At 37.1% G+C, this 24049-nt stretch overlaps 1 protein-coding gene across 1 annotated transcript; it reads left to right on the top strand.

The window, feature by feature from the left end:
• Positions 1-1738: 1738 nt before the first annotated feature.
• Positions 1739-23810, top strand: ssp3 (short spindle 3). Its single transcript, XM_076688267.1, has 15 exons — positions 1739-1845; positions 2672-2895; positions 2977-4358; positions 4438-5183; positions 5250-5730; positions 5800-5982; positions 6042-6293; positions 6367-6807; positions 6916-7025; positions 7090-7213; positions 10031-10194; positions 17694-18117; positions 18692-18883; positions 21569-21742; positions 21841-23810. Exons 1-15 carry the CDS (start codon positions 1835-1837, stop codon positions 21919-21921), a joined length of 4989 nt encoding a protein of 1662 aa, XP_076544382.1. The 5' UTR covers positions 1739-1834; the 3' UTR covers positions 21922-23810.
• Positions 23811-24049: the final 239 nt, after the last annotated feature.

Raw genomic sequence — 24049 nt, 5'->3', positions numbered from 1 at the left:
GTTTGCTTAGGGATTGCTCTTATGGGCAGTCAAACTTTTCTTTTCAGGTTCCTCTGTACCCTCCCTCCCACTGCCATGCCCCCATTCTTTTTTCTTCCCTCTTTTTAATTTTGAAAATATTGAGCATTCGGTTATTGAAAATACTGTTAAATAATATATGAATTTAATTTTTTCAGGATATTATTAGAAACGATAAAGTTTTAAAGAGAACTTTATTCAAAGTTCTATTTAAAATGGAAGTTCATTTTATTTTTTGATGGTTGGTGATAATTTATTTCAAGGAATATTTGTTCATTCGAGATAGCTTATTAAATTTTTATTTTACTTTATTTAAACAAAAGTAGTGGATAATTGTTGTTCGAGTTGTTCAGTTTTAATTTTTGATCGCGATGTTTCGTTTCAAGCTTACGGAGAAGCTAATTAAATTACTTTTATAAATTTTCAAATTCTTTTCCTGAAAAGCAAAGTCCACTTGTGATTTTCTTTTCAGTTGTTCCATTTACAATAAATTTGCATTGAAAGGTGTATTGAATAATATAATGCAATAAAGTTAAGTAGAGTCATGGTTGTATGTACGTATATTGCAGTATAAGATAGTTGTTTCAATTAAAATATCGTGTACTGTTTGTTAACAAAAGAACGAATATTAAATACTATAAAATGAAAAACAATTAATCCTTTTAAATCAAATCACTTATTGAGTGACGCTATATTCTTCTAAATCTTTTTTTTTCTTTATTTTGGTACTTTTCATTGGAAATGAGTTATTAACAATGACTCTGATTTTTGTGAAATTTTGTGTGTACTAATGCATCTTCTTTCTAGCTATTAAACTTTTTGTCTTGATATGGATTCAATTAATAAGTTTCTGTTGCAGAGAAATATCTCAGGACGTATTTTGGTAATTAATCCTTTTTAGTTTGTTTCAAGAAGTATTCTGGTATTAAGGTAAAACGAGTCTTAATATGTTTGAAAATTGAATCTAATCCTTTTCGTATTAAGGTAATATCCGCCTTATTATTTTTGAAAATTGTATCTAATCTTTCGTAGTTTCTTTCAGGAAGTATTCTGGTGAGGACGACATAATCAACAAATCCATTGTATTTATTTATGTACAGCCCTTTAAATTTTTATATAATCACGTTGTAAGTTTATGGTTTTATAGAATGATTATATCTTAATGACTTTATGGTCATTAAGTATAATCGTCAAACACTGCAGTGTTTAATTAGGAAGCGTTAGATTTAAGCGAATTTTTAATATAATTACGAGCGCTCGTTTAGATAGGCATTCTTAGTAATATAAGTATGTAGGACAAATATGCAATTGCATATTTATTAATTACAGATCTGTAATCAAAATCAAAATTAAAAAATGTTTGCGATAGGAATAAAAAGCAAAAATCTACGTAAATATATGTATAGATAAGTAGATAGGTAGGTATTGAATAGAAATAATGCTCCTTTTGCTGTTCGTTTGCATAACAGTCAAAAACGTTTTGCAAATGTGCATCAAGAGGATGATGATATTGAATAAAAATAAAAATTTGCATAAATGGAGGGTGGATGGGATGAGGTAGGGCGGGTCTCCACCCGCAGCAACCTCCCCGTGGTGAGACCTGGGCAATCGTTATTATTTGATGACTAATTAATAAGTGTATCATTATTTCTATGGTATATTTATTAATTATGCAGCAAATAATACGAGCGAATTGGCTGCGAAAATGCTATTTTTCTATTTAATCACTGTTATATTTTTTTCAGGAACTATGTCTTCAAGATTCTGAAGTGTACCACATTGCAAATACAATTTTACGGAAAGAAAATTAATAATAATGAATGCATGGTCAGTATTGTTTAATTATGTACTTATACATATAGCATACATGGGTCATTTAGGTATTTGCGAAAGGTAACGTAGTACAGCATGCCGTCAGTTGGGTGCAATAATTCAGGTGGCGCTTAAATCAGTTTCTGTTCAGCTTAATTTTCGATCAATCATGGCCTGTTTTACCGATGAGGAATTCGGAGTTCAGCCTCGACGCTTGCATCGCCTTATGATGAAATGTTTTGTATTGCTATTGAAATGTCAGTTCGAAGTTCTTGTTGTTTGAAAACTATTTGTAGTCAACTATTCTTTAATGTTTTGTAATTGTTATTACACTAAAGGTAACTTAGGCATTAAATATGTATCCACCATAATGTGTAATTTCAAATCTATGGAATGATGACAGAAATTGGTTGTGTAAACAAATGTATTTTTTGATTCTATTGTAACTAATTAATAATAACATTAATTGGCGTATCGTTCTTTAATTATTTCAACAAGTATTTATTCTTTATTTTATGGTATTTAAAAGCTAGGTGATAGAGTATAATCTTATGATTGTAATTAAACATTGTGTTTTAAATTTGGCATAAAATACATACAGTACAATGTTAGAATCATTTATCCTGCTTTTATAAAGTTATTATTCTTTTACCGTTTTATTTCCGTATGTATAGTAAATAAATAAATACTTATTATGCTTATAAAAACAATGATTCTTAAGAATTTAATTTCTGGTGTGTTATACGCTATATTTTCCTTTTGTTATTTTAGATTATGTTCTATTTGAATGCATAAAAGGAAAGCAGCAAGAAAATTTCAGGCAAATGTTTTATTTTTTTAGGAATTTATTGAAAATGGCAGATGTAAGGTTACTTATACAAGAAGAAGGTCGAGCAGCAAGAAATTTAATAGCCTTTAATGTACCAGTTGGAACAAATAATACTGAGAAAGTTACTAGGAAACCTCCTAGTGTTCCAAGAGTATCACATGCAAATACAACTAAAAGGTCTATGAAACCAACAGCAAGAGTAAGGTCAGCTTCTACTGGAAGAGACAAAAAATCTGGTTTGTTTGTTTTGAGAGAAAGATATGTTTAACGTGCTTCAAGGTTTTTTTAGGGTTTACATTTTTTTTTTTTCATTGTAGAATTGCAGGCAAGATATTGGGCTTTTCTATTTGGCAATTTACAAAGAGCAGTTGATGGTATTTATCAGACTTGTGAAGAAGATGAAAATATATCTGAATGCAAAGAAGTAATACTTGTTTTAGAGAATTATACTAGAGATTTCCATAACTTGATTGAATGGTTTAGAGTCAAATGGGCATATGAGAATTCTCCACCACCATTAAGACGTACTCCATTAGCTTGGGAAGTTAGAAAGACTTCTCCTTGTCGTATGTGGAATTCAACAGTAATTCCGAAATCTACGAGTCCTTTACAAAGAATGAGTCCCACAGAATCTGTTTGTAGAAGTCCTGTTGATCAAATCATCTCAGAAAATAAACCCATCACTTTAGATAACAAAATAAATCACACAAAAGGGGAAACAGTTCATAAATTGATGAAAGATAATAAAAGTAATTTTTCCAAAAATAATTTGACAAATGCAAACGAAAAATGTAAAAGTTCAATAGATAAGGGAGCAAGTCAGTCATTAAATAAGGATAAGTTGTCTTCAGTAAAGATCAACAAAGGTCTTGTAAAACAAGCAGTACCTACAAAAACCGGTACCACCATTATAGCAGAGCAAAAATCGAATGAAACTTCTCCTCGGGATGTCAAACATAAGCTGGATATTAAAAGTACACCAAAATCGGCTAAAATTGAAACTCAGAATACTGCTACCAAAATAACGGACTTTAATGTAATAACAGAAAAAAGTGAACAAGTCATTCATAATGATAATAAAAATATGTGTTTAAATACTTCTACGTCGAGCGAGAAAGAATTTTGTAAATCTAATAACATGGATAATAAATTGAGTTTCCAAAATAATTTTCAGATTAAACCATTAGGTCCTAAGAATGATTTAGGGTTAGGAAAAAATGAGATTAATGCTAAAGTGAAAAAGCAAAATATAGGAAAAAATATTAAATCGATTGGTATAGAAAATGTAGTGGCAGAAAATAAAATAACAGAACCCCTTAGTGTAGCAAAAGATAATAATAGTACTATTGTAGTGCATAAGAATATACAAAACATTACAATAGCATCTAATAAAGTTAATCAGAAATTAAAAAGGCAGTCAAGTAGTAATGACAGCACAAATAATAAAAATGTAATAAAATCTGCATCTGATACAGCATCCAGTATTCCAAATAAAGGTTTAGTTAATGTAACTAAACCAGCATATTCTACAGTATCACAAATGAAGATTGTGAAAACGAAGCAATCAAATCTGCCAGAAACTCCGAAATTTATTAGGAGTAAAACTACATTAAGCGAAAAGAATGTGTCAACTTCAAATAAAATAAGACCTGGAACATCTGTAATAGTTCGTCAACGGTTTCAGCCACTCGATAATAAGGTATTTTTTATTGTATTTGCACTAGCTAGGCAGTGTAATACAGGTATTTATATCTATAATATTTATGAATTTTTATTAGATTTCAGAACAAAGTTCATTAAAGAAGGATCAAAGTAAAGATATAAATGGTTCCGTAGAAGTGTTAACGAAGCAAACCGTTGCTATAAAAACAAAGGAAGAAGCTGATGGTTGGCAAACTGTTCGTAGTCGTTACAGAAGAGGTAGCACTCACAATTTAAATATGTCTACGAGATTTCACAAACCGAGCACCGCAACATCGTTACCAGCTTTGTCGATCGAAAGTCCTTCGGAGAAAAATAAGAAAAATTGTTTAACTCCAGATGGAAATAACAAACAGAAGAAGAAATGTATTGTAGAGAAAGAAGGGAAAAATATAAGTAACGAAGTGGAGAAAGTGAAAGGAGAATCTGTTGTAAATATTACCATTAAAGATAAGGTAGAAGAAGTTTTAAAGAACACTATTAATTTAAAGGAAATCAATTCTACGTCAATGATAGCAGCTATTTTTAAAAGTGATGCAGAATTACTTGAAAAACGTATACAGCAATTTATGGCTGCTCAAGCTGAAAGAGAAAGAATAATTCTAGAGGAGGAAAGAAAGACCGAAGAAGCCGATTCGCAACGGTCACAGCAGTTATCAGACGAAGAAGCATCTTTGCATAGACAAATTTTGGAATTAGGATGTACTGAAACTGATATTGATACAGAAACCGATGAAACAGACGGTGAGATGATCCTTGAAATGGAAGATGAACGTGGATCATCCCCTAATGCGATACCTGATGACGTCAGCATTGAAGATAGGTACATATCATGTTTTTATAATATTTATATTTAATTTTGCCGTATGTTTGAATGAAATTTTTACAGATACGAACATATGTTAGATGGAATGTCCTGGGCAGATTGCGTGGATACAATCGCTCAGTTGCGCGCATTGGTAGCTCGTCATCCTGGCAGGGCTTTAGAATTGCATCAAAAGCTTTCGTCTCCATCGCGAAAAAGATCTTTACCTGAAACGTTAAGAAGATACCACGCGAAACAAGCTTGTGCACAACGTAAACGTCAGAAGCTCCTGATGGAGAAGTCACAGAGGTTAAGAGAACTATTGAACAAGGTGGAAGATGTTAAAAGCGCGAAAAACCAATTAATAGAAGACAAGAGAATTAGAATGGAAACGAAATTGAAGAAAGCAGAAGAAAATAGAACGCAGCATTTATTAGAAATAGTGAGGAAGGCTCATGATGAGGATTCAAAATTAAAAGAAATTGCATTTATCAATGAACTCGAGGCACAGAATAAAAGACACGATTTTATGGCACTGTGTCAAGAACAGGAAGAGAGATTGCAAGTATGTTACAATCATTTATATTTATATTAGAACAAAAATTTATATAGCTGCTAATTGTTGATGTTATAGGGAATTCAGGAAGAACGTCAACGTCGACAAGAAGAGAAAGCAGCCAAAGAAGCTGCGGCTGAAGAACGTAGACGAGCTTTAGAAGCGGAAAGGCAATTGCGTATCCAGAAAATGAAGCAAGCTCGTCGTGAACGAGAAGAAAGAGTTGGCAAAATGCAGTTAGAAAGAGAGAAGGAACGTCAGGTAATAGTAACTAAAAATTACATAATTAAAAACAATATTAAAAAGTCGTCAATTTAAAGGAGATTGCTAGAGAAAAAGCCAGAGATCGAGAAGAGAGACTGTCGGCGCTTCATGCAGCTCAGTTAGCAAATCAAGAAGAATTACAAAAGAAGATAGCACAAAAGCAGCAAGAATCAGCCAGAAGACACGTGGAAAATATAGAACACATTAGACAAAGAGCAGTAGAATCTTCGATCCTAAGAGCGGAAGAAGTTCCACCTATGCTTAAATCGTATCCTGCTCAAAAGCAGTGTTCCTTATGTGGGATAGTTGTAAGTTTTAATTCTCCCGATTTAATTTTATCCGATGATTTAATTAACAATTAATATTCATAAAATGTTCCAGATTCCCAATGAAGTGTACTTGTTAAGCCATTTAAAAGGGAAAACACATTTAGAAGCAGTAAAGAGTGCGCATGATGGTCGTGAGCCATCACGAGACGAATTACAACGATTCAATATATTACAGATTCAAGATTTACCAGTGTCTGTGATCGATAATAATAATTCGAACGAAGTTAAAGCCGCGAAAGAGAAGCAGAAAGCTTTGAAACGTCGTTGTAGAAAAATGAAGCAACGTATGATTCTACGTGGAAAGGAATGGGAAGATACTCATAAAACAGATGTAAATCAATCCGTTGAGTCAACTAATAAAGCAAAGTTCCGACGAAATTTGAAAGAATTAGACCGGTTGTATAATAATCATCTGAAGACCGCATGGTCAAGCGTTGCCATTTCCGCTTTGGAACGTTGCTTGGGTGAAATAACAAGAGCTTTTTCAAAATCGGTAAGAGGTTTCATTTTTAAGTTCGCCCCTTAATAAAACCGAAAGTTTATAGAAAGTTTATAAAAAAAAAGTTATGTATTCAGCGGATTTTTCTATTTACGATTTCAGTGTCCATTTGATCAAAATGCATTTCAAGTATTGAATGGATTCGATGTTTTAACAAATCTGTTGAATCTGGGCTTGCAAGCACAAAATGCCTCCCATAATCTTCCAAATAAGTAAGTATAAAATAATAAAGTTTCATGGATTTATCATTGAAATGAATATTTTCTCATGTTATAGAAGCATTGTGTCTGTGTGTCGCGTGTATAAACTTAGTGTCAACGAAAACGATACTAATATAGAAGCCATCTTATCGAGCAACAAGATTCTGGTCATTCTGGATCTTCTTCTTCAACATTTAGAGGTACGCGTTTTCGATATAATTATTCTGTTTCTTTCACGGTACAATTTTGACGCACGTGCACATGTTTACGTTCGTAAAGTATATTTTTTTCACTGTTGAAAGCATTCAACGCATAACTATCAAACTTCTGTCTAGTTAATAGTAGAAGCGTTTTAAGAGATGTCGGCGCCTTTTCCCGTCTGCTTATATCCCACCCTTTTTTACGCTGCCCTTTATTTCATGTTGAAAAGTGGGCTATTCGTGTGTCATCTCATCGTTTCCTCGTTGAGAGGCGATTCTTTCTCTTGTTAGAAAGATCTTTTCCCTTTCGGCTTTAAAAATAAATTCAGAAAAAATTAAATTAATAAACAGTTTCTGAGATATTTCTTCAAATATCTCAATCACCCTCTAAGAATACGAATCTTAGCCGATAGAAAAGATATGCGAATTATTAAATGGATCATTTCATAGATAATGATATGAATTATTTTAGTAAAATTTTACAAAGTGTTTCATACGTTCAATAAACCAGGAATTCACGCAGCAACGTTTCGCGAGCGGATTCCTTTTCGTTCTCTACCTTTTTTCCACCTCATTCCGAGGTTGGTAAATAAACGAAGGCAAGGACCATCATGCCTGTCCTGTCAGACTTGTCAAAATAAGGATTAAGAGTTTTAGGGCCGGCTTTCGCCTCCCGTCTTCTGCTTCGGCGGTCGACTTCCATCGAATATTTAACTCTCATAAAAGAATTTCGACTGTAAATATTCAGGTACACGTAAAGAATAAATGTGAATTTCCTTCGTTGTTGAACAACTGTAGGAGTTGCAATTCTGAAACTTCTGAATCTGAATCTCCTTCAGAAGAATTTTTGAAATTTCTAAGGAAGGGTTCAGAACGTTGTAGACAATACGCTTGGAATCAATCGTTTCGCAAATTCACCACCGTGATTTCAAGATCGATTTTTCACGCTTCATAGATACAGCACTGGCGCCTTCCTTCCTTCTCCTGTTCCTCCCCTGGGAATCCCCCTCCGCAAATGCATTAGCGGCGAGAGAGCTTTTAGTGACGTCACCCACGCACATACACGCGTACACACATAAAACCGTACACATACACACGATGGAATCGGGTTATACGGTGAAAGGAGCGTGTGTTCCGTAGAGAATGTGCGTGGGTACTTCTTTTGTCGTTTCCATCAAGCTCCGTTTCGAGGAGCCGACCTAATCTTTTGTCTCGTCCTCCTATCGCCGCTTTTTCAACCACCTTTTCGCACGTTCCAGAATTCGGCGGTTCCTCATATTTTATCGCCACGCGAGCTTTTTTCCCCCCTGCCAAAAAGGATTTTAAATTGTTCCTACGATTCTGGATTTTAGTCTCTGGAGCGGTAGGTGCAGCCATTATGGTCACCCAAGCTTCAAGTGTTAAAAAGCTAAGCTGAAGATCAATGAAAATTCTCGTTTCTTCAATCGACAGATAGTTTTTCCCCATTGAAAATAAATGACTGACAAATGTCTCAGAAAAATTGTCTTGGGATCGAATGAAAAACTTTTCAGGAAACTACGGTAGGTTCTTCTATTAAAGCCTAGGAAAGATCACAGTTTGGGTCATTACGCAACGAGATCGATTGTCATGTAGGGTCCGCGAATGCTTTTCAATCTCGTCCATTGGCCAAGGAAATTTACAATTTTCCTTAAATCGTTCGAGTTCACTAGTCTCCCTCCAGAAGGTTCGGATAAATTCGATCATTCGAAACTGGACCGATTGCTCGTAAAAAGAAGAAATATGAGAAAATATTCTCCGTCACTCTGAGGGACTTATAGTCCAAAGAGAAAAATGAATTAGAATAAGGATATTATATTAAAAGGTAGAAATATTCACGTAATACAATATTTAAAATAGGTTTTTCACCTGAATATGACCATTTACTTCCATTTTCCATTTTCTTTTCCCAATGAACATTTTCCCGGCGCGTTTTTAAAACTCCTAATCCGTAATCGGATTTTTCAAGATAAAACCATTTACATTTCATTCCACTTACAACTGAAAACCTGGATGGTTTTAAATATTTTAAATAAATTTTTTTTTTAATATTAGCCAGGTGTTTACAATTCTGTCGGTATTTTCAAATTTGCCACCGATAAAAAAATTCGTAAATTAAAAATTATATTTGTCACTCCCGTCGTATTTAGAAAAAATTATTTCAATAGTAAGCTTTTGCTTAAAATATACCCAGCACCAACGAATACTGAGAAAGGTAAGCTGTTAAGTGTTCCCCGAAGGACTGATTGAAGTCGAGCCTGAGCCGTTTTAGGGGCCATATTCTCCAGGATTCTTATCTGTACCTTCCGACTCGTTACCTCTAATTTAGCATTTTAAATGTCGCCTATATGCATGTGTCGTCGATCGTCCGGTCGAAGGAAACTGGTATCAATGACTCAACGTGCCAGGAATTCGCCTTCTTCAGCATCCGGATGATCTTTAAGCTTTGGAAACATGCGACCACCCGACTGGTAGCTGTTCATCCAAGTGAACATTACAATTTTGGGAGAATCAACTTCAGCAACCTTTTAGAAAACCGATATAAACCCTTTCAGTGAACTAACAGACAAATTGTTAAAATTTTACAGGTGTCTATAAAATATCACAAAAAATTACTAATAGTTTCTTCTACCTTTTTCTGCCCTCTCACCTTCGTATCATCTTTCTCGTCGGAAGTATCGAATGTTCCCAATAAAAATATCATTTTTATTCGAATATTGGAGAATATTTCAGAAAAAGATCGAGTCAATTTTTACCAAACAAATTGAAAGAAAGAAATGAAATTGTTTTTGCCCGTAGAGTATGACGAAACTCGACGACCATCTCCAGGTGCAGGAAGCATCCGGTAATTCGATCGGAAGTGGAATCGTAGCTAGCAGCCTGATGCAACTGCTGTGCAGCTTTATCCCGGAGGAACCCTTTGAAAAATCGGCATTGCAAACGCGGGTTCAGGATATTGCCGGGTGAGTAACGGAAATGCACGATGTTGTCTGACGTATCCGCGTTACGAGATCTTAAAAATTCGACTTCTACGATCGTTGTCGATCATACTTTTATACGTCGATGCCATTTTCTTTCACGACAGCGCTATCATTTCTTTAAAACGATAGCGCGCATTAAATGGAAGATATCGTGAATATTTTTGCAGAAGAAAAATTTTAATCGTTGAGAAACTTTTTCGTTTCTAATTTTTCTTCTTTGAGTGTTCTCAATATTTGCTGTGCAAACAGTGCCAGGAACTGTTTCTTTGAAGCGAATAGCGAGAAAAAACTTTAACACTTTGAGGGACCACCCCCGTGGAAAAACACGATGATTCTGTCATTCAAAGTGAACTTAATACGCGAGTCATGCGAAGTGACAAGACGCAAACTGTTTTCGTGGCATCCTCTGAGATCCGATCTTCGCGAGGAAGAAGTGTTCCACCTGGGTCAACTTCCTCCTTCGAGACCCCCCAATACGTTTAGTAATCCTTTCTCATTTACACCGCATCATTTCCTTCTTCTCCTTCGAATTATTCGTATCTACAGTCTTGCGTTACGAAAATTATGAAAAGAATCATTTGTTTACGAAAAGTTCCTTTTCAACGGACAGCCAGCGATGTTTTATCGGTCGATGAATCTGCGAATTTCGAGTTTACTGACTGTAACGTTCGAGTTTGAATAATGAACGACGAAGGCGCGATCAGAATGATTGCTGGTCGGCCGCCGGTAGTCGAATTATTATGATTAATTTCCTGCCGATGCGAGAATGGCCTAGTCACGATTTTACTCAGCGTTAAGATTGCTTTCCGCTCGTACCTTTAAAATGCGCAGATGTCTAACGGCGATCGATCATTTCGTACCTCGTAATACGTATTTGAGAATCGTTAAGTGCATTCATCGTCCCCTCTGAAAAAAAAAAGAAAAAAAGAAAATATACATAAGCATGGCCTTCTCTATCGTTGTCGAGATTTCGTGCAATAATTTGATTTCTTTTTTATTAAAATTTCTCCCTCGTCAAATGTACAACGTATTGGAAAAGTTTGGAACAGTTTGTATAATCGGAAACTGTCGAAGGCGACGATAATCGGGAGCTCAAGTGGCAATCGGCCAGGTAATTGCTAGAACGCTCCTAGAAAAATCAGTCGGCAAACACTCTCTTGTTATTAATCCCGATGAGTTGATTGAACGAACGTTCGCTGAGCTCATTCCCTTTCGCTTTCTGAGATGTTGATACAGGGTTAATCGAAGTAGGATCAACCGAGCAATTGGTGATTTACTTATGAGACGCGTGCGGCCACTTTCTTCGCTCGCTCCCCTTGTTCGTGAAATTGATAAGATACTCCGCGAATTAAGAAATGTAAACGTTTCCTTGAATCTCTTTGCTCGCGATACATCCGGGGTTCCTTTCATTTTGCAGCGTTGAAATAAATTAATTTCACGGAGACACGCTTCAGGATCAAATGAATTAAAATATAGTTTAATCGAATCTGAAACAATCGGTAAAAAAATAAGTTTTCATTTTTAATTTATCGTAAAACAAAGAACAACAATAGAAGGTACGAAGGGAAAGTATGCCAATTTGTAAAATCGTTACTCTCGTTATACTAGCCGATTTCTCCCTCCTGTTTCAGTGTAAATCACAGTTTACTTTCGTTAATTGGAACGGCCGTGAAAGGAGCACAGAACGCTTTCGGTTTTTGTTTCCCTTCGAAGTAAAATTAACCAGCCTCTCGATCGGCTTATCGGCATTTGCGTCTACAAATGTGTACTCGAACGTTATAAATTAAATATAAGCACAAGGTTTATCGCAAACATTATTATTTGCATTGCCGTATTGTTGTCACGTTCGTTTACTTGACACCTTACGTATGTACACGGCTACGGGGTTGGTTCCATTTATTTTTTAATTTCTTCTTTCATAAACACTTGATAGCAACAATAGTTGCAACAATAGAATTACGAGCAGGTATTCCATTAAAAATCTGCTTGATGCGAAAATGAAAAAGCTGCGCTTTAGTACTACGCGATTAAGGTGGGAGTTGCTCGAAACAAAGTTAACGTCGCAGACGAAAGCGTTCCTCTTCCTTTGAAGAGCAGGGAAATCTATTTTATTAATACAACGTCGCTGCTGTTTGATCTGGTAATTTCGTTTGGCCGTTCTAAAGAGCATCCTCGCTTTTTCCTCCTGCAAAGGCTCTTCCGTGCACCATTTTTTCCCTCGACATTCTCGATGCACCAACTTCCTTTCTATATTCTTCGATGATTATTGATTCAATGAAAATGTAGGTCATGGTATAATTTTGAATAAGAATTATAATAACAAGGAAACTTCTATATCTTATTTGTATTGGATTCATTTTTGAGCCACAGAGCACTCTTAATAATTTTTCCATTGATTTATTAAATTGGATTTAACGTCAGACAATCGGAAAAGAAAAAGATCTGAACCCGAAATGAAATTTTCCCTTCAATGGAGGGATACTTTTTACGTTCGAACGAAATCGTATACTCTTTTTGGACAAAGTCCAAACGGCGACGTTGTGCACCTGCTGCAAAGAAAAGCTTAGAAGTTTAGGCGGAAGGATCTAAAAGCAAGATAGTTAAAAAGAGGGAGAGAGAGAAATCGTTAGCGGTCGTAGGAGAAAGGGGAAGGAAGAAAAAATATCGCGGGGGGTGAATGAGCGTGGCGGGTTGGGTACGTAATCTGCTAATGGACTCTCTCCCTTTCCTTCTCTTTCGTCGTCCAAATTCACCCTCACTCGGTGTACGGCTGTCTCTAACCCTCCTTCGACCCTCCTACACTCGTCTCGACTCGACTCATCCCTTGATTTTCTCTTTTTTTCTTTCCTTTCTTTCCCTTTTTACTATCATTATTATTCTTGCCTCTTACCGTGGCTGTCAAAATTGTTTCAAAATACAATTTCAATATACGTATAGTATTCAACCCTTTCGTTATAATAACGTTCAATTGAAACGTGCTCCTGACTGATCACAACTGATACTGTTGCCGTTTAAAGATCTAAGATTTTGAAAAGGATTCCAAGACAGTTGGTGGTTGAAGAATGAATCACTAACACCGGGCCTAACTAGGCCAGCTGATGTTTTGAGTACATCTGTTGCCTAATTCCTAACCGGATCGTTTAAACTTGCGTTTATTATGGAACCATCTGATCTTGTGTTGTCTGTAATTACGTCAATTGGATGATTTATTCGTATCTGTTCTACTGTCAATGAAAATTGCAATGTCTCACACATATAATTGAATTTTATCGTTTCCTTTTATCAAAACTTTCAGCCAATTTTTCATTTGAAATTTTCTACTTTTGGTTTACAAACATAGTATCAACGAAAATGTGGAAATTGTAAAAGCGTTGTTTGAATTAGATTAGTTTCAATTAGCCTTGCTGTACGGTCTATAACGTATTCCAGTTTCGGTATCGGCAAATGAACGCCAAAGCTTTTAACTCCCGAGTGTATTTTGGTAAAATTGAAAATATATTGGAGGAAAAATCTGATCAAAGTTAGGAAGGTCGAAATTCCAAGTGAAATTTGCTTTGTATAGAGGGTAAATTAATTAAATTTGATTGAAAGTAACTTTTATGAGATAAATAATTTATAAAAATTGGCATCAATGAATAGACAAGAAAAGGCTTTTTTCTACACTAGTTGACGACAGTAATGACAACAGTAATGGGAATTGCGAGATTGGAGCAGTATTTGATCAGGTTGGATAGGGTCGTAAGTAGAAACAGACAGCACGGCTGCTCTTGTTCCCATTCTACTAAGTGCCGAATTTCACTGTCGCATGTCGTCTATTATCCTTCCAAAATGCTGCTTGTTGATAGAAGTAGCTTTAAACGGTGCAAAAAGGTGCAGAACGAGTTCATAGCAGATTTTTAATTTGAATATTTCTTACCCCAAATTTTCAAGTTCAGTCAAAGAATCAAAGGATATTAAATGAAAAAAATTGCACACAGTATTTTTTCTCTATTTCTTGGGATTCAACCCCACTGTGAACCATGGTAAAACTCGATTGTGTGGATGGAGTACTAGGATTCACCTCATCCCTCAGGCTACCGAAATCCCGGCGTGAATGCATTACGCGTCAACGAACTCAGAGTAGCAATATCCTGAGTTGCTAGATGTTAGAGCACGGGGGGATTATAATACATTACCAATTCGATGAACGCCTCGGCCATTTGACCTTGTTTTAGACTTTATTTCGCATGTCTGTCTCGTTCATTGGATTTCAATGTTTTATTGCTCGACGGGGTACAAACGTGTAACGAAATGCAATTTTTATTGCAAATTTAAGCAAATGAACCTGTCAGTGTTTTCAATTGGAAACACAATTTATAAAAATCATAGGGAGCTGTAAAATTAAATTTTTCTTCAAAGTGTGATGCTTTTCGGTTTTCTCTGAATTGCAGAAAAAATTGTTCCATACGTATGTGATGTATACATTGTATGTATTACATAGATCGTCGTCAGTACTAGAGAATAAAAGGCGAGGGGTGAAAAGGGGATGCTGAAATTCGGTAGCTGGAGACATTTGTCAACGGCAGGCAGGGGGTCGGTTTCAGGGGTGGATCGAGACGACGACTCTGTAAATATTGTAACAAGTGTGCCACCGTTGCTAGCATTGATGTGCTTGGTTAATCGATTGGGTGACCAAGAATTTCCTTTTTTAATAACACATTTTTACTTATTTCTTAACGTAATAATTTTTAGTTCACTTCAGGCACAAAATACACAAAAATTTGAAGACCAAAGTACAATATTCATTTTCAATTATCTCTAAATATAATAATATTAAGAAATAAGTATTTCTGAAAATAAAAATTTGTTTGCTTAAAATAAAATATGAATAGCAAAGAATTGGAGTTGTGAAGTAGAATTAATATTTACCTTCGCGAGTACTTGGAATTCAGAATAATAGAGCAAAGTGGTTGTTTTTCATCGTTTCTGTTCATTTTCTCAATTCTTCGTTGATACACGACTGTCGTTTTCACACTTTCGCCATTTCGTTGCGCAAACATCGTCTATTGTGGATGCAGTGAATGATACTTCTGTCAGACACATTTTCCGCTCGCATAAAAGGACCTCGTTCAAGAGGATCCTTTTTATCCAGCTAAAAATTGTAGTACATTAAATAAACACTTGGAATATTTAACAAAAAGTCCTTTATTCGTTATGATAAAGAAACATTTTGTTGAATTTAAAATGCATAATGTCATTTGTCTTATGACTTGATCCAATTGCATAAACCACCCTGTGCATCCGAAATACAACGAAAAACCCATAAGTTCGAAACGAAATGTTCCCTTTGACTGGAAGGAAAATTCATCCAGTGATCACAGTACCTATTCCGATCATAATAGTTATCGATAAAATTGCATCGTTTCTTCATGAATATATAAACTAATTTTCCCGATTAGCCGCAGTCTTTGGCTGCACTTAAGCGTGCATTCGCGTTGCATCGCGTAAGCTAGTGGAACGAGGCACCAGCCCGTCTAAAGATATGCACCCTTACGCCCTTGCTATGAAATAATCATATGGTTAGCTAATGGCAGAGCTGGGGTAGTGATTGCTCGAGCTGCTGCGGCCTCCATAAGGCGGCCAGGGAGAATAATAAATAAATTCAATGTATTTGCTCGAACCCCCCGCAAACATTCAATGATAGATCGGAATCTTAGGGAGAGCGATGATGCATGGGTCAGGTCCCTAGTAACTAAGCCAGACGTGCGTGAAGATCGGTAGATCGGATGTTTCTGTGTTTCCACCGAATTGCTTCGTAGACGTCGAGTGACTGGTTGTGCACGCAATTGAAGATAGCAAATTTCATTCGATGATTATGTGGCTTATCGATCGGTTATCGATGAATTTTAACCTTTCTTCTCTGTAGGGAGAAATTTTAATTATTTCTATGTCCTTCACCATGGTCCGTCATCCAAGAGTTGATAATAAAATTTGATCAGTTCTCAAAAATTGAAATATGATAATGGATCATTAATCGCCAATTCTATTGACTTTGCGGAATCCCTGACAAAACGAATCGTAGGCGGATCAACTCGTGTCGTACCGGAGTTATTACAATTCAGCAGGAAGGATAGCATCCCCTTTTCGGCTATCATTTATGTTATTATAGGTTAAGGGGTGTAGCTACGAGCCGAGCAATTCTAATCCACACGCGCATCCCGCTGCATTTTATTAGCGTATTTACCGAATCCCTCGAAAGTATCGGTATTATCGCCTGTTCGTGTTCATCCATTGTACTTGTCGCTTTCATCCTCGAACCAATAGAATTTAAGCGCCTTTGCTTTCATGCCTATCGATGAATAATGCAACGAATCAGGTGAATCAGTATTCGTTGTACTTCGAACGATATAAATTTATTCCTTCATCGACGTCGATTTTAATAAAATTCTGTTAATCTATTACGGTAACTGAAATTTTGCCGATTGATTTTCATTAAAATTCGCTAAGTCGGCATTTCTTTCGATCCGGGCATTAGCAATCCGCTCTTAGCCGCCTCATTGAGCGTCGTTTCAAACAGACGCACCTTCAATCGTTCGTAATTAATAGCTCGTCCCGACGACCCGGTCCGTGACATGTCAATCAGGGGGTCACGGCGGCGGGACTGTCCTATTATCGAGTCCGGTAAGGGTTGCCATTCTCTCGAGGAGTCCCCAGCATTCAAGTTCCCCTTTCCCCTTCTTCGGGCAACGGTTCGAAGGAGTGTGCGTGTCGAGTTCAGTGGCGTTGGATTAGCTTGCAGCTAGTTATGATTAGAGGAGACAGTTGGCCCTCCACCGAACTACTCCATATTCCAATACTCAACGGCGTCGGTGGAGAAACCGTGGCACGTCGGTGTTTTGGTGGAAAGGGGGCGGCGATAATACGCACTGACAGCCGCGCACCCTCTCGACAGGCCGGTCGCTTTTGGGTGGGTCACGAGTGAAAGGAAGGGTGCCATCGGAGAAAAGAAAAACATATACAACAACCCGATAGAATGAGCATCGCATGCGCCAAAGCTTGTTCCCTTTTCCGTTGCCCTCTGCGCACAGAATTACCCACTGATGTTATAATCCTCTCGTGTTACGCCGTCGCACATGCTGTCCTGTAAGCAATACATTGTTTTTTTTTTTTTCTTTTTACCCCGGTTGCATCCCCCTGACGCTTTATGACGCCAGATCTATCGGTACCCATATGCACACTTCGCTGCCGACCGGAACTGTAAGTCAGCTCTCTTTGTTGGACACAAGCGGAATCGACGAGTACCTCGATTTCGAGTACTTTGGAGGTGACAGTTGGATTTCGAGCTTTTGTTTCAGAGAAGTTAACACGTTTGATGTTGTGCTGAAAATGGACATCTGTGGATGATGTTGAAAATGGGATCGTTTCATTTTCAAATTCAAGCATTTAGTTCGGAAGTTCGGGAGAATTATTGTTATATTAACTTGAATATTTTTGTATTTCAGATATCTGGTAGCAGGAGGATTGGTAGATCGAATATCTCGACACAGCCGCGCTTTGATCGAGACAGATTTCTTTTTAGATCAAGATCACGAATCGCCTGTTTTGGTGTCCGCCTACGATCTACTCTTTCGGATCTGTTGCCACTTGAAAAAGTCAACGGACCAAGAAATCGGGAACGTTCACGAGAATAATAACAATGTCGAGCAGACGAGCGTCGAATCGCATCTTCTGTCAACCTTGTCGTTGACCGAAGCTGCAGGTGCAATCGGTGCACTTTACGCTGCAGTTGCATTGACGCCTCAAAATCAGAAGGGTTCCTCACCGACCCCTAATCAGATTGCGGTGTCTCAATCTACGAGGATTTTAATTGTTCGCAGTCTTAGGCTACTTAAATCCATCGCAGGATTGAATCTTCAGAAGTTACAGGTGAGTTTAGTTTTTATTTCTAGATAGATTTCACCAAAGTTCCAAAATTTCGAAATTACTAAGGGACTTGGCCTATCGTAGAAAAATATTCTAAACTTCTAATACAAAAACGATGGTATTCTCGTATCAATTATTAATGATCTCCATTAAGTTGAGCACCATAGAAAATGCAATAGAGATATCGTGTAACCTAGGGGTTCTGTTTGTCAAGATACAGAGAGCCCTCCCGTGAAGTCTGCAATGATCAAACCACGAATTGAATCGAAAGCTCGCGCCCCAATCCATAAAAACCATAAGGGCTATCCCGTGTCCCGTAGGAGTGCCTGCTGAGTCCCATGGGGCCCCGTCTCGATTATCCTTGCGGTCTTTGCAGCCGGCGTTTGCCGAAAAACCACCGTTTATTAACTATTCTCTTTGACTTACTGGCAACGAGCTCTAACTGTTCTTTAATCTCCACGGGAATCAGTCTCCTGTTGCGTTTCAGAGATTCAAACTATAGGGTACAAATATTTCGATACTTGATTTTCGAATAAATCTAATCAATGTTATCGAGATATGTATCTTTCGGTTACAGAATCTTTTGGGTGCAGAAGGCACCAGCTTGCAATGGCGACTGATAGCTAGTCATGTGATAACTCGATTATCACGGGATCCAATATCGCACAAGCCGGAAATTGGATCTGCGCAGAACACTAGTGGTACTTACATCCTGTCAGAACTGTTCCAGGTTCTCGGCTATTTTGCAGTTAATAACCCGGAAAATCAGGTAAGCGTTATCCATCGGAGAATCTCCATTTGAGTATAGCAGCAAAATGTTAGACATCTATTTTCTACGAAAGATTTAATTAAGTAACTTAACATCGAGATGCGTGGCCGGGAAATCGAAACAACCACAAATCTATAAAACTCTTTCACAAAGAGCAATTTATTCCTCAATGGAAACATGCTCTCGAACGAGCAATCATTTAAAAATAGAGTCAGGTTAATGGAAAAAACTAAGAAAAGAAGAAGCTCGCTCCAAACTTAGAAGTCCATTCAAGAAACATCTCGTGTACGAGTCAGTTACAGGGTGTCCGTCTCGTATTATCTCTCATCAATAACCCAAAACGCAACAAAACAATCTTATATTGCATGAAACCATAAAGAACCAGTGTCAGTTTGAGAAAGTATGCTGTTTGGGTGGAATCACCGCAAACGACTCGGCAAATCTACGCGATAGCTTGTTCATTGTTAGTTCAAAAATAAATCCCCCCACATTATTTTTTATTTTTAAATATCTTCGCTAAATCAAGCTCACTTCTTCGATCCAGGAAAAATAACATAGAGATAGTTTTCAATATTTTCTAATTGGTGGCTTCAAAAAGAAATCGATGGAAAAAATTGACATGGTAATCAAAATGTTAATTAAGAACAGTGTTCGCCGAACCACCCGGTAGATCTGCATGAAATGCATCGCGCAACAAGCAGCGAAGAAGGAAGAAGCTGTTAGACACAACACACTCAGCGGACCTCCCATCAATATACTGCACGAATGCAGTTAAGATATATTTACTCGGTTCCATTTCGTACGTTCACTCGTGTGCGTACGTACACTATGCTGGGAGGGTGCATCAATCCCTAACGCGTGCATGGGGGATGTGTGTTGCGTTGAGTGCATCGGCGACGTCGCGCATTCGTCTTTCGCCGCTTTCTTTCCTTTTTTTCTTCTTCTTTTTAAAGAGCTCCTCTGCCTGCCGAAAGTGTATCCGATAGAGGACGAGGAAACTGGCGGGAAAACGCTTTTAACCTTTAACTGGCGGCCGATTCGGCCAGTGAATTGTGAGGGGGAGTTGCGGCCTCGTTACACGATTTATGCGCGTTACCGAGCCTCGGTTAAGTTAGGGGACGAAGAAATTGTCTTTCGGTGATTCTTGCGAAAAGAAACGGAGGTTCGAATTATTTCACGCTAATTTCACTGTAATTTAAATTGAATAGAGAGGAAAAATCGATCACTTTCTTGTATATTTTCGAGAATTCACCGTGGGTGTCCAGAATCAAAGTTCAGTTAGATGAATGAACATCGTCGCTCAGCTGCTTCGAATCAACTAATCGTTTTACTCTGGCATTCCTCGTGAATATTCTTGCAACTGGCGCAATTTATTTCCGCCTGTTTCACTAACTTTCTGCCACTTTATCGTCAACCGTTCCGACACACGACAAACACTCGCGTGTAACTTTCACGACTGCTCGGTACAGCTCAGTCCGTCTGTAATTATTCAACCGGTTAGCAGAATTCAGTGCTGGCGAGTATAGTATTACAGAATATAGAGAAATAAATATTACGTTGGAAAATTTATCTTGAATTAGAAGGTAATTTGCAAAAAATTTAGTGGAAAATAGTTTGTATCAAACCGGAGATATTTGGTTAGAATATTTTTTCCCCACGTTCGTCGAGATATTTCCAGTCGTTAAGGCCACGTGAAAATATCCGACGATCTGGCGCCTTTCAGAACGTCGCGACGTCTTTTCGTTCTATCGAGCCCCATTTTTTCAAGATATCAGCTCGTCAGAAATCACCTAGGCATTCGATCTATGCCGAAGGATATCGAAAAGTAACGGTCAGCTAAGATTAGACGGTACAAAAATGGCCTGAATGTGTTCGTGTTGGCTTTCAACGGGACAACCTTTGCCTACCGTGAGCCTAATTGTTCTGCTTATGGGCTTTTCCTCTATTTTCGGTTCCCCTCTTTCAGATATCAGACAAGAATGTGATTTCACCTAGACGAGTGATCTAAAAGCTAAAAACTCAATAAATTCGATGAAAGATCTTAATATTCAATGAAGCTTAGGTTTTTGTTTTTATTCACAAACTTTCTCTGGTATTTGTTGCATAGGAATCAATTTTACATGTTTTGGTTCTCTCCATGGTCCGCCGTCCAAAGGTTAAAATGACTTAAGTTTGTACTGAACTATTCAACCTCTTAACAAGTAACTAGGTGAAGAAATAAAAACTTATCATGCGGGTACTTCCTGTAAGAGACTTTTCTACAGGTGCACAAGCATCGAGGACACTTGTTGAACCCCAGATGTCCGGGGATATTTACTTGTTCTTCGAGGTAGCTAGTTTGCAACACCTGGATCATAGGTGCACCGTTTCCCACGATATTCAAAGACGCTACTGACCTCGTATACATGATTAGACTGTCTTAATTAACCGTCTTCATTACCCAACGACCGTGAATCTACATGTCGGAACTTCTTCATGCGGGTGCTTTGCAATGGAAAGTAAATCTTGCAGTAACTTGCTCGTTGAGAATTCTGTTTGAAAGAATTCTTGTCGGTTTAGCAATTGTTAATCTTTCTTGTCGTAGGAGAATAATACAGAAATGTTGGGAAAAAATTCGTTTTCAAATGTAATATTGTTCGCCATCGCGAAATTGAAATAAAGCATTTTTGTTGAAACCTTTTTCAGTTAGTACTTCAGTCGGCTGGAGCTGGACCGAGCGTTCTTCAGCAACTGTGTACTTTACCATTTCCATTTTACGGCGCTCCAGGATTAACATCCTACATTTTCCCGACGCTTTTGGCGGCTACGCATCAGAACCCAGAAGCGACGGCAATTCTCTCTTGCGAATTGTCTTATCAGGTAAGTTTCGAAGCTCCGATCGTGGAGCTAATTTCAGGAACTTGAAATTTTTCTGATTTCTTTATGTTTCAAGTAAAACACGATAAAATCTTTCACAGCTATTAGAAGAATACAAGAATTCGGACGAGGGTAAGCGGAATCCTTTAGTCCGTTTGCTAAAAGATTCGCCTAGTCCTTAATCGTTTCGGCCAGGATTCGATTAGTCCGTTTCAGATTCTTCGAGTTCCTTCTTTATACTCCATAAACTTCATGGATATCGTTAATCGAAGGACCATCCCTTATATTCCGTTCAAAAAGCCGAGAAACAATCAACAGAAAATTGTTTTCAGGTACGTCCATCGTTAATTAAATAATTAAACTGTACCTCGAGGCTGGCACTCGAAGGCGATTAATTTATATCAAATGCAAGAATTTCCATCAGATAGGTAGAAATTAAGGGTGTCAGGGTATTCAAGACGTACGAGTACTTGGGTAGCCCGATACAATTTCAGAACACCCTTGGTAGAAATATGTAAAATTATTTTTTTCTTTTTACCGTGGTATGTTTCCATCGGTAACTGATCAATCGAAGAGTTTTTTTTTTTTTACAGAAAGCAGTAATTATAGGGAGAAAGAGCTCGAATGCAGCCTTTTCCAATGCACTTTGAGTGCTACGCGTTTAATTACTATTCCTCTTAGGCGAGTTTAAGCTGCCGTTAATAATCGTCGATTAGATATTCACGAGTTATCGCCGATCACGTTGATATATCCGCAATATTAAATACACGAGCCACGTTTCACACGTTTTAACGTATCAGATGTATCGAGTATGGCTGAATTGCATTAACCACAGCAAGAAATGAAATTTTCTTCGGTTGAGATATCGCTTCTGTACGAACAACTTTTTCTACTGTAATTAGCGTGGCTAACTATTACCGCGTATTTTTATAATTTATAGATCTGGCTGATCGGCGATAACGTGGTAATACGTCTTTTTAGAATCTAACACTTTCATGGGTAATAATTTGTCCATTTTTCTATAATTGCAAAATGGTATTTCAAATTTTCCTTTGAAGTGAATAAAAATTGATATGTTATAACTCCAAGTAGAGGTATGTTAAACTATGAAAATGGAAAGTTTTTTTTGTTTTGTTGAATTAACTATAATTTTTTTTTTTATTATTTACAGCAAAAATATCGTTACTTAATATAAAATGTTTATTTAGTTCTTTGATACGTACACATATTTTATTTGAAAAGTTGATTTGTTTATATAAAGAACCTCGTTTTCGTTTCAATTTCGTGATGGACGAACATAAGGGAACAATTTTCATGCATACGTTGGAAGTCATCATTGTTTGATAAATGTAATTGTAATTAATGATCAATTAAAGGCTAGAATTATCTGTTGAAATGACAGAATCGTCTCGGATTACTATTTTTGCATGTAGTCGTTTTGCTACTGGGTTAAAGATACAATCTCGCGGTATTAAACATACTGCTCAAAATACTTTAGAAAAAGAAAAAAATTTAACATGACAACAATCTCAGAATGGACCTACGTATCTTTGAATCTAACCCAGGAAACAATTTCTAAGCTTTATACCTTACGATCATTAATAAATTCGTACGGTTCTTCGTACTGTACATTTGCGATCAGATCAGGCTTCTCTAAGGGGTGAGTTTAGGGAAGGGGAGGTCTATGGTAAGGTCTAGGGATCCCGGAACCCGAGGTAACCCGTGACATCACAATTTTTCCTGGGAATGCCTGATTTGCTCACGATTGTACTCGTTACACTCTTTTCCACGCGTGCCAATAATTCATGCAAATGAACGTGTCTTTTGAACGGGCCTTTTAAATGTTTTTAGCTGTCGCACAATGATCAAGTTGCGACTCCTTAGAATTAGAATGGTATAAATATATATTTTCCATGCGTGTGCGAAACCACGTGAACCACTCTGCCTTTTTTTATTTTGTAAAGTGTGCCGAATACCAACATATGTGCACCCTTAATTAAAAGACAGAGAAGTCATCTTTTGGATTTAGCACACTTTACATCACAAAAGTGTAGATCTCTGTGTCTCCAGAGCACGTTTCCTTTTTCCTTTTTGTTTTCAATTTTGGTAAAAATCTTCGGGTTGTTTTGAGCAGTTCTCGCAACACAATATTTATTGTAAAAGTTTGTGATAATGTGTTGAGAGAAAAACTGTGTATGTAGATGGATATAATCTTCATTAAAATTAGATGCTGTTTGAGAAAGACTGGATTGTAAAATCTATTTTTATCGCAGCACTAAATATTCCTTTTTGTTGAATTATTTAACGACG

Source organism: Osmia lignaria, chromosome 5 (assembly GCF_051020975.1).
Source record: "Osmia lignaria lignaria isolate PbOS001 chromosome 5, iyOsmLign1, whole genome shotgun sequence".
Lineage (NCBI taxonomy): Eukaryota > Metazoa > Arthropoda > Insecta > Hymenoptera > Megachilidae > Osmia > Osmia lignaria.
This window is presented reverse-complemented; position numbering and strand designations above follow the sequence as displayed.

Coding starts and splice junctions, on each gene's coding strand:
- ssp3 (XM_076688267.1), top strand. Junction 5,983..6,041: donor AAAGAGAGAAGGAACGTCAG/GTAATAGTAACT, acceptor GTCAATTTAAAG/GAGATTGCTAGAGAAAAAGC. Junction 7,026..7,089: donor TCCCATAATCTTCCAAATAA/GTAAGTATAAAA, acceptor CTCATGTTATAG/AAGCATTGTGTCTGTGTGTC.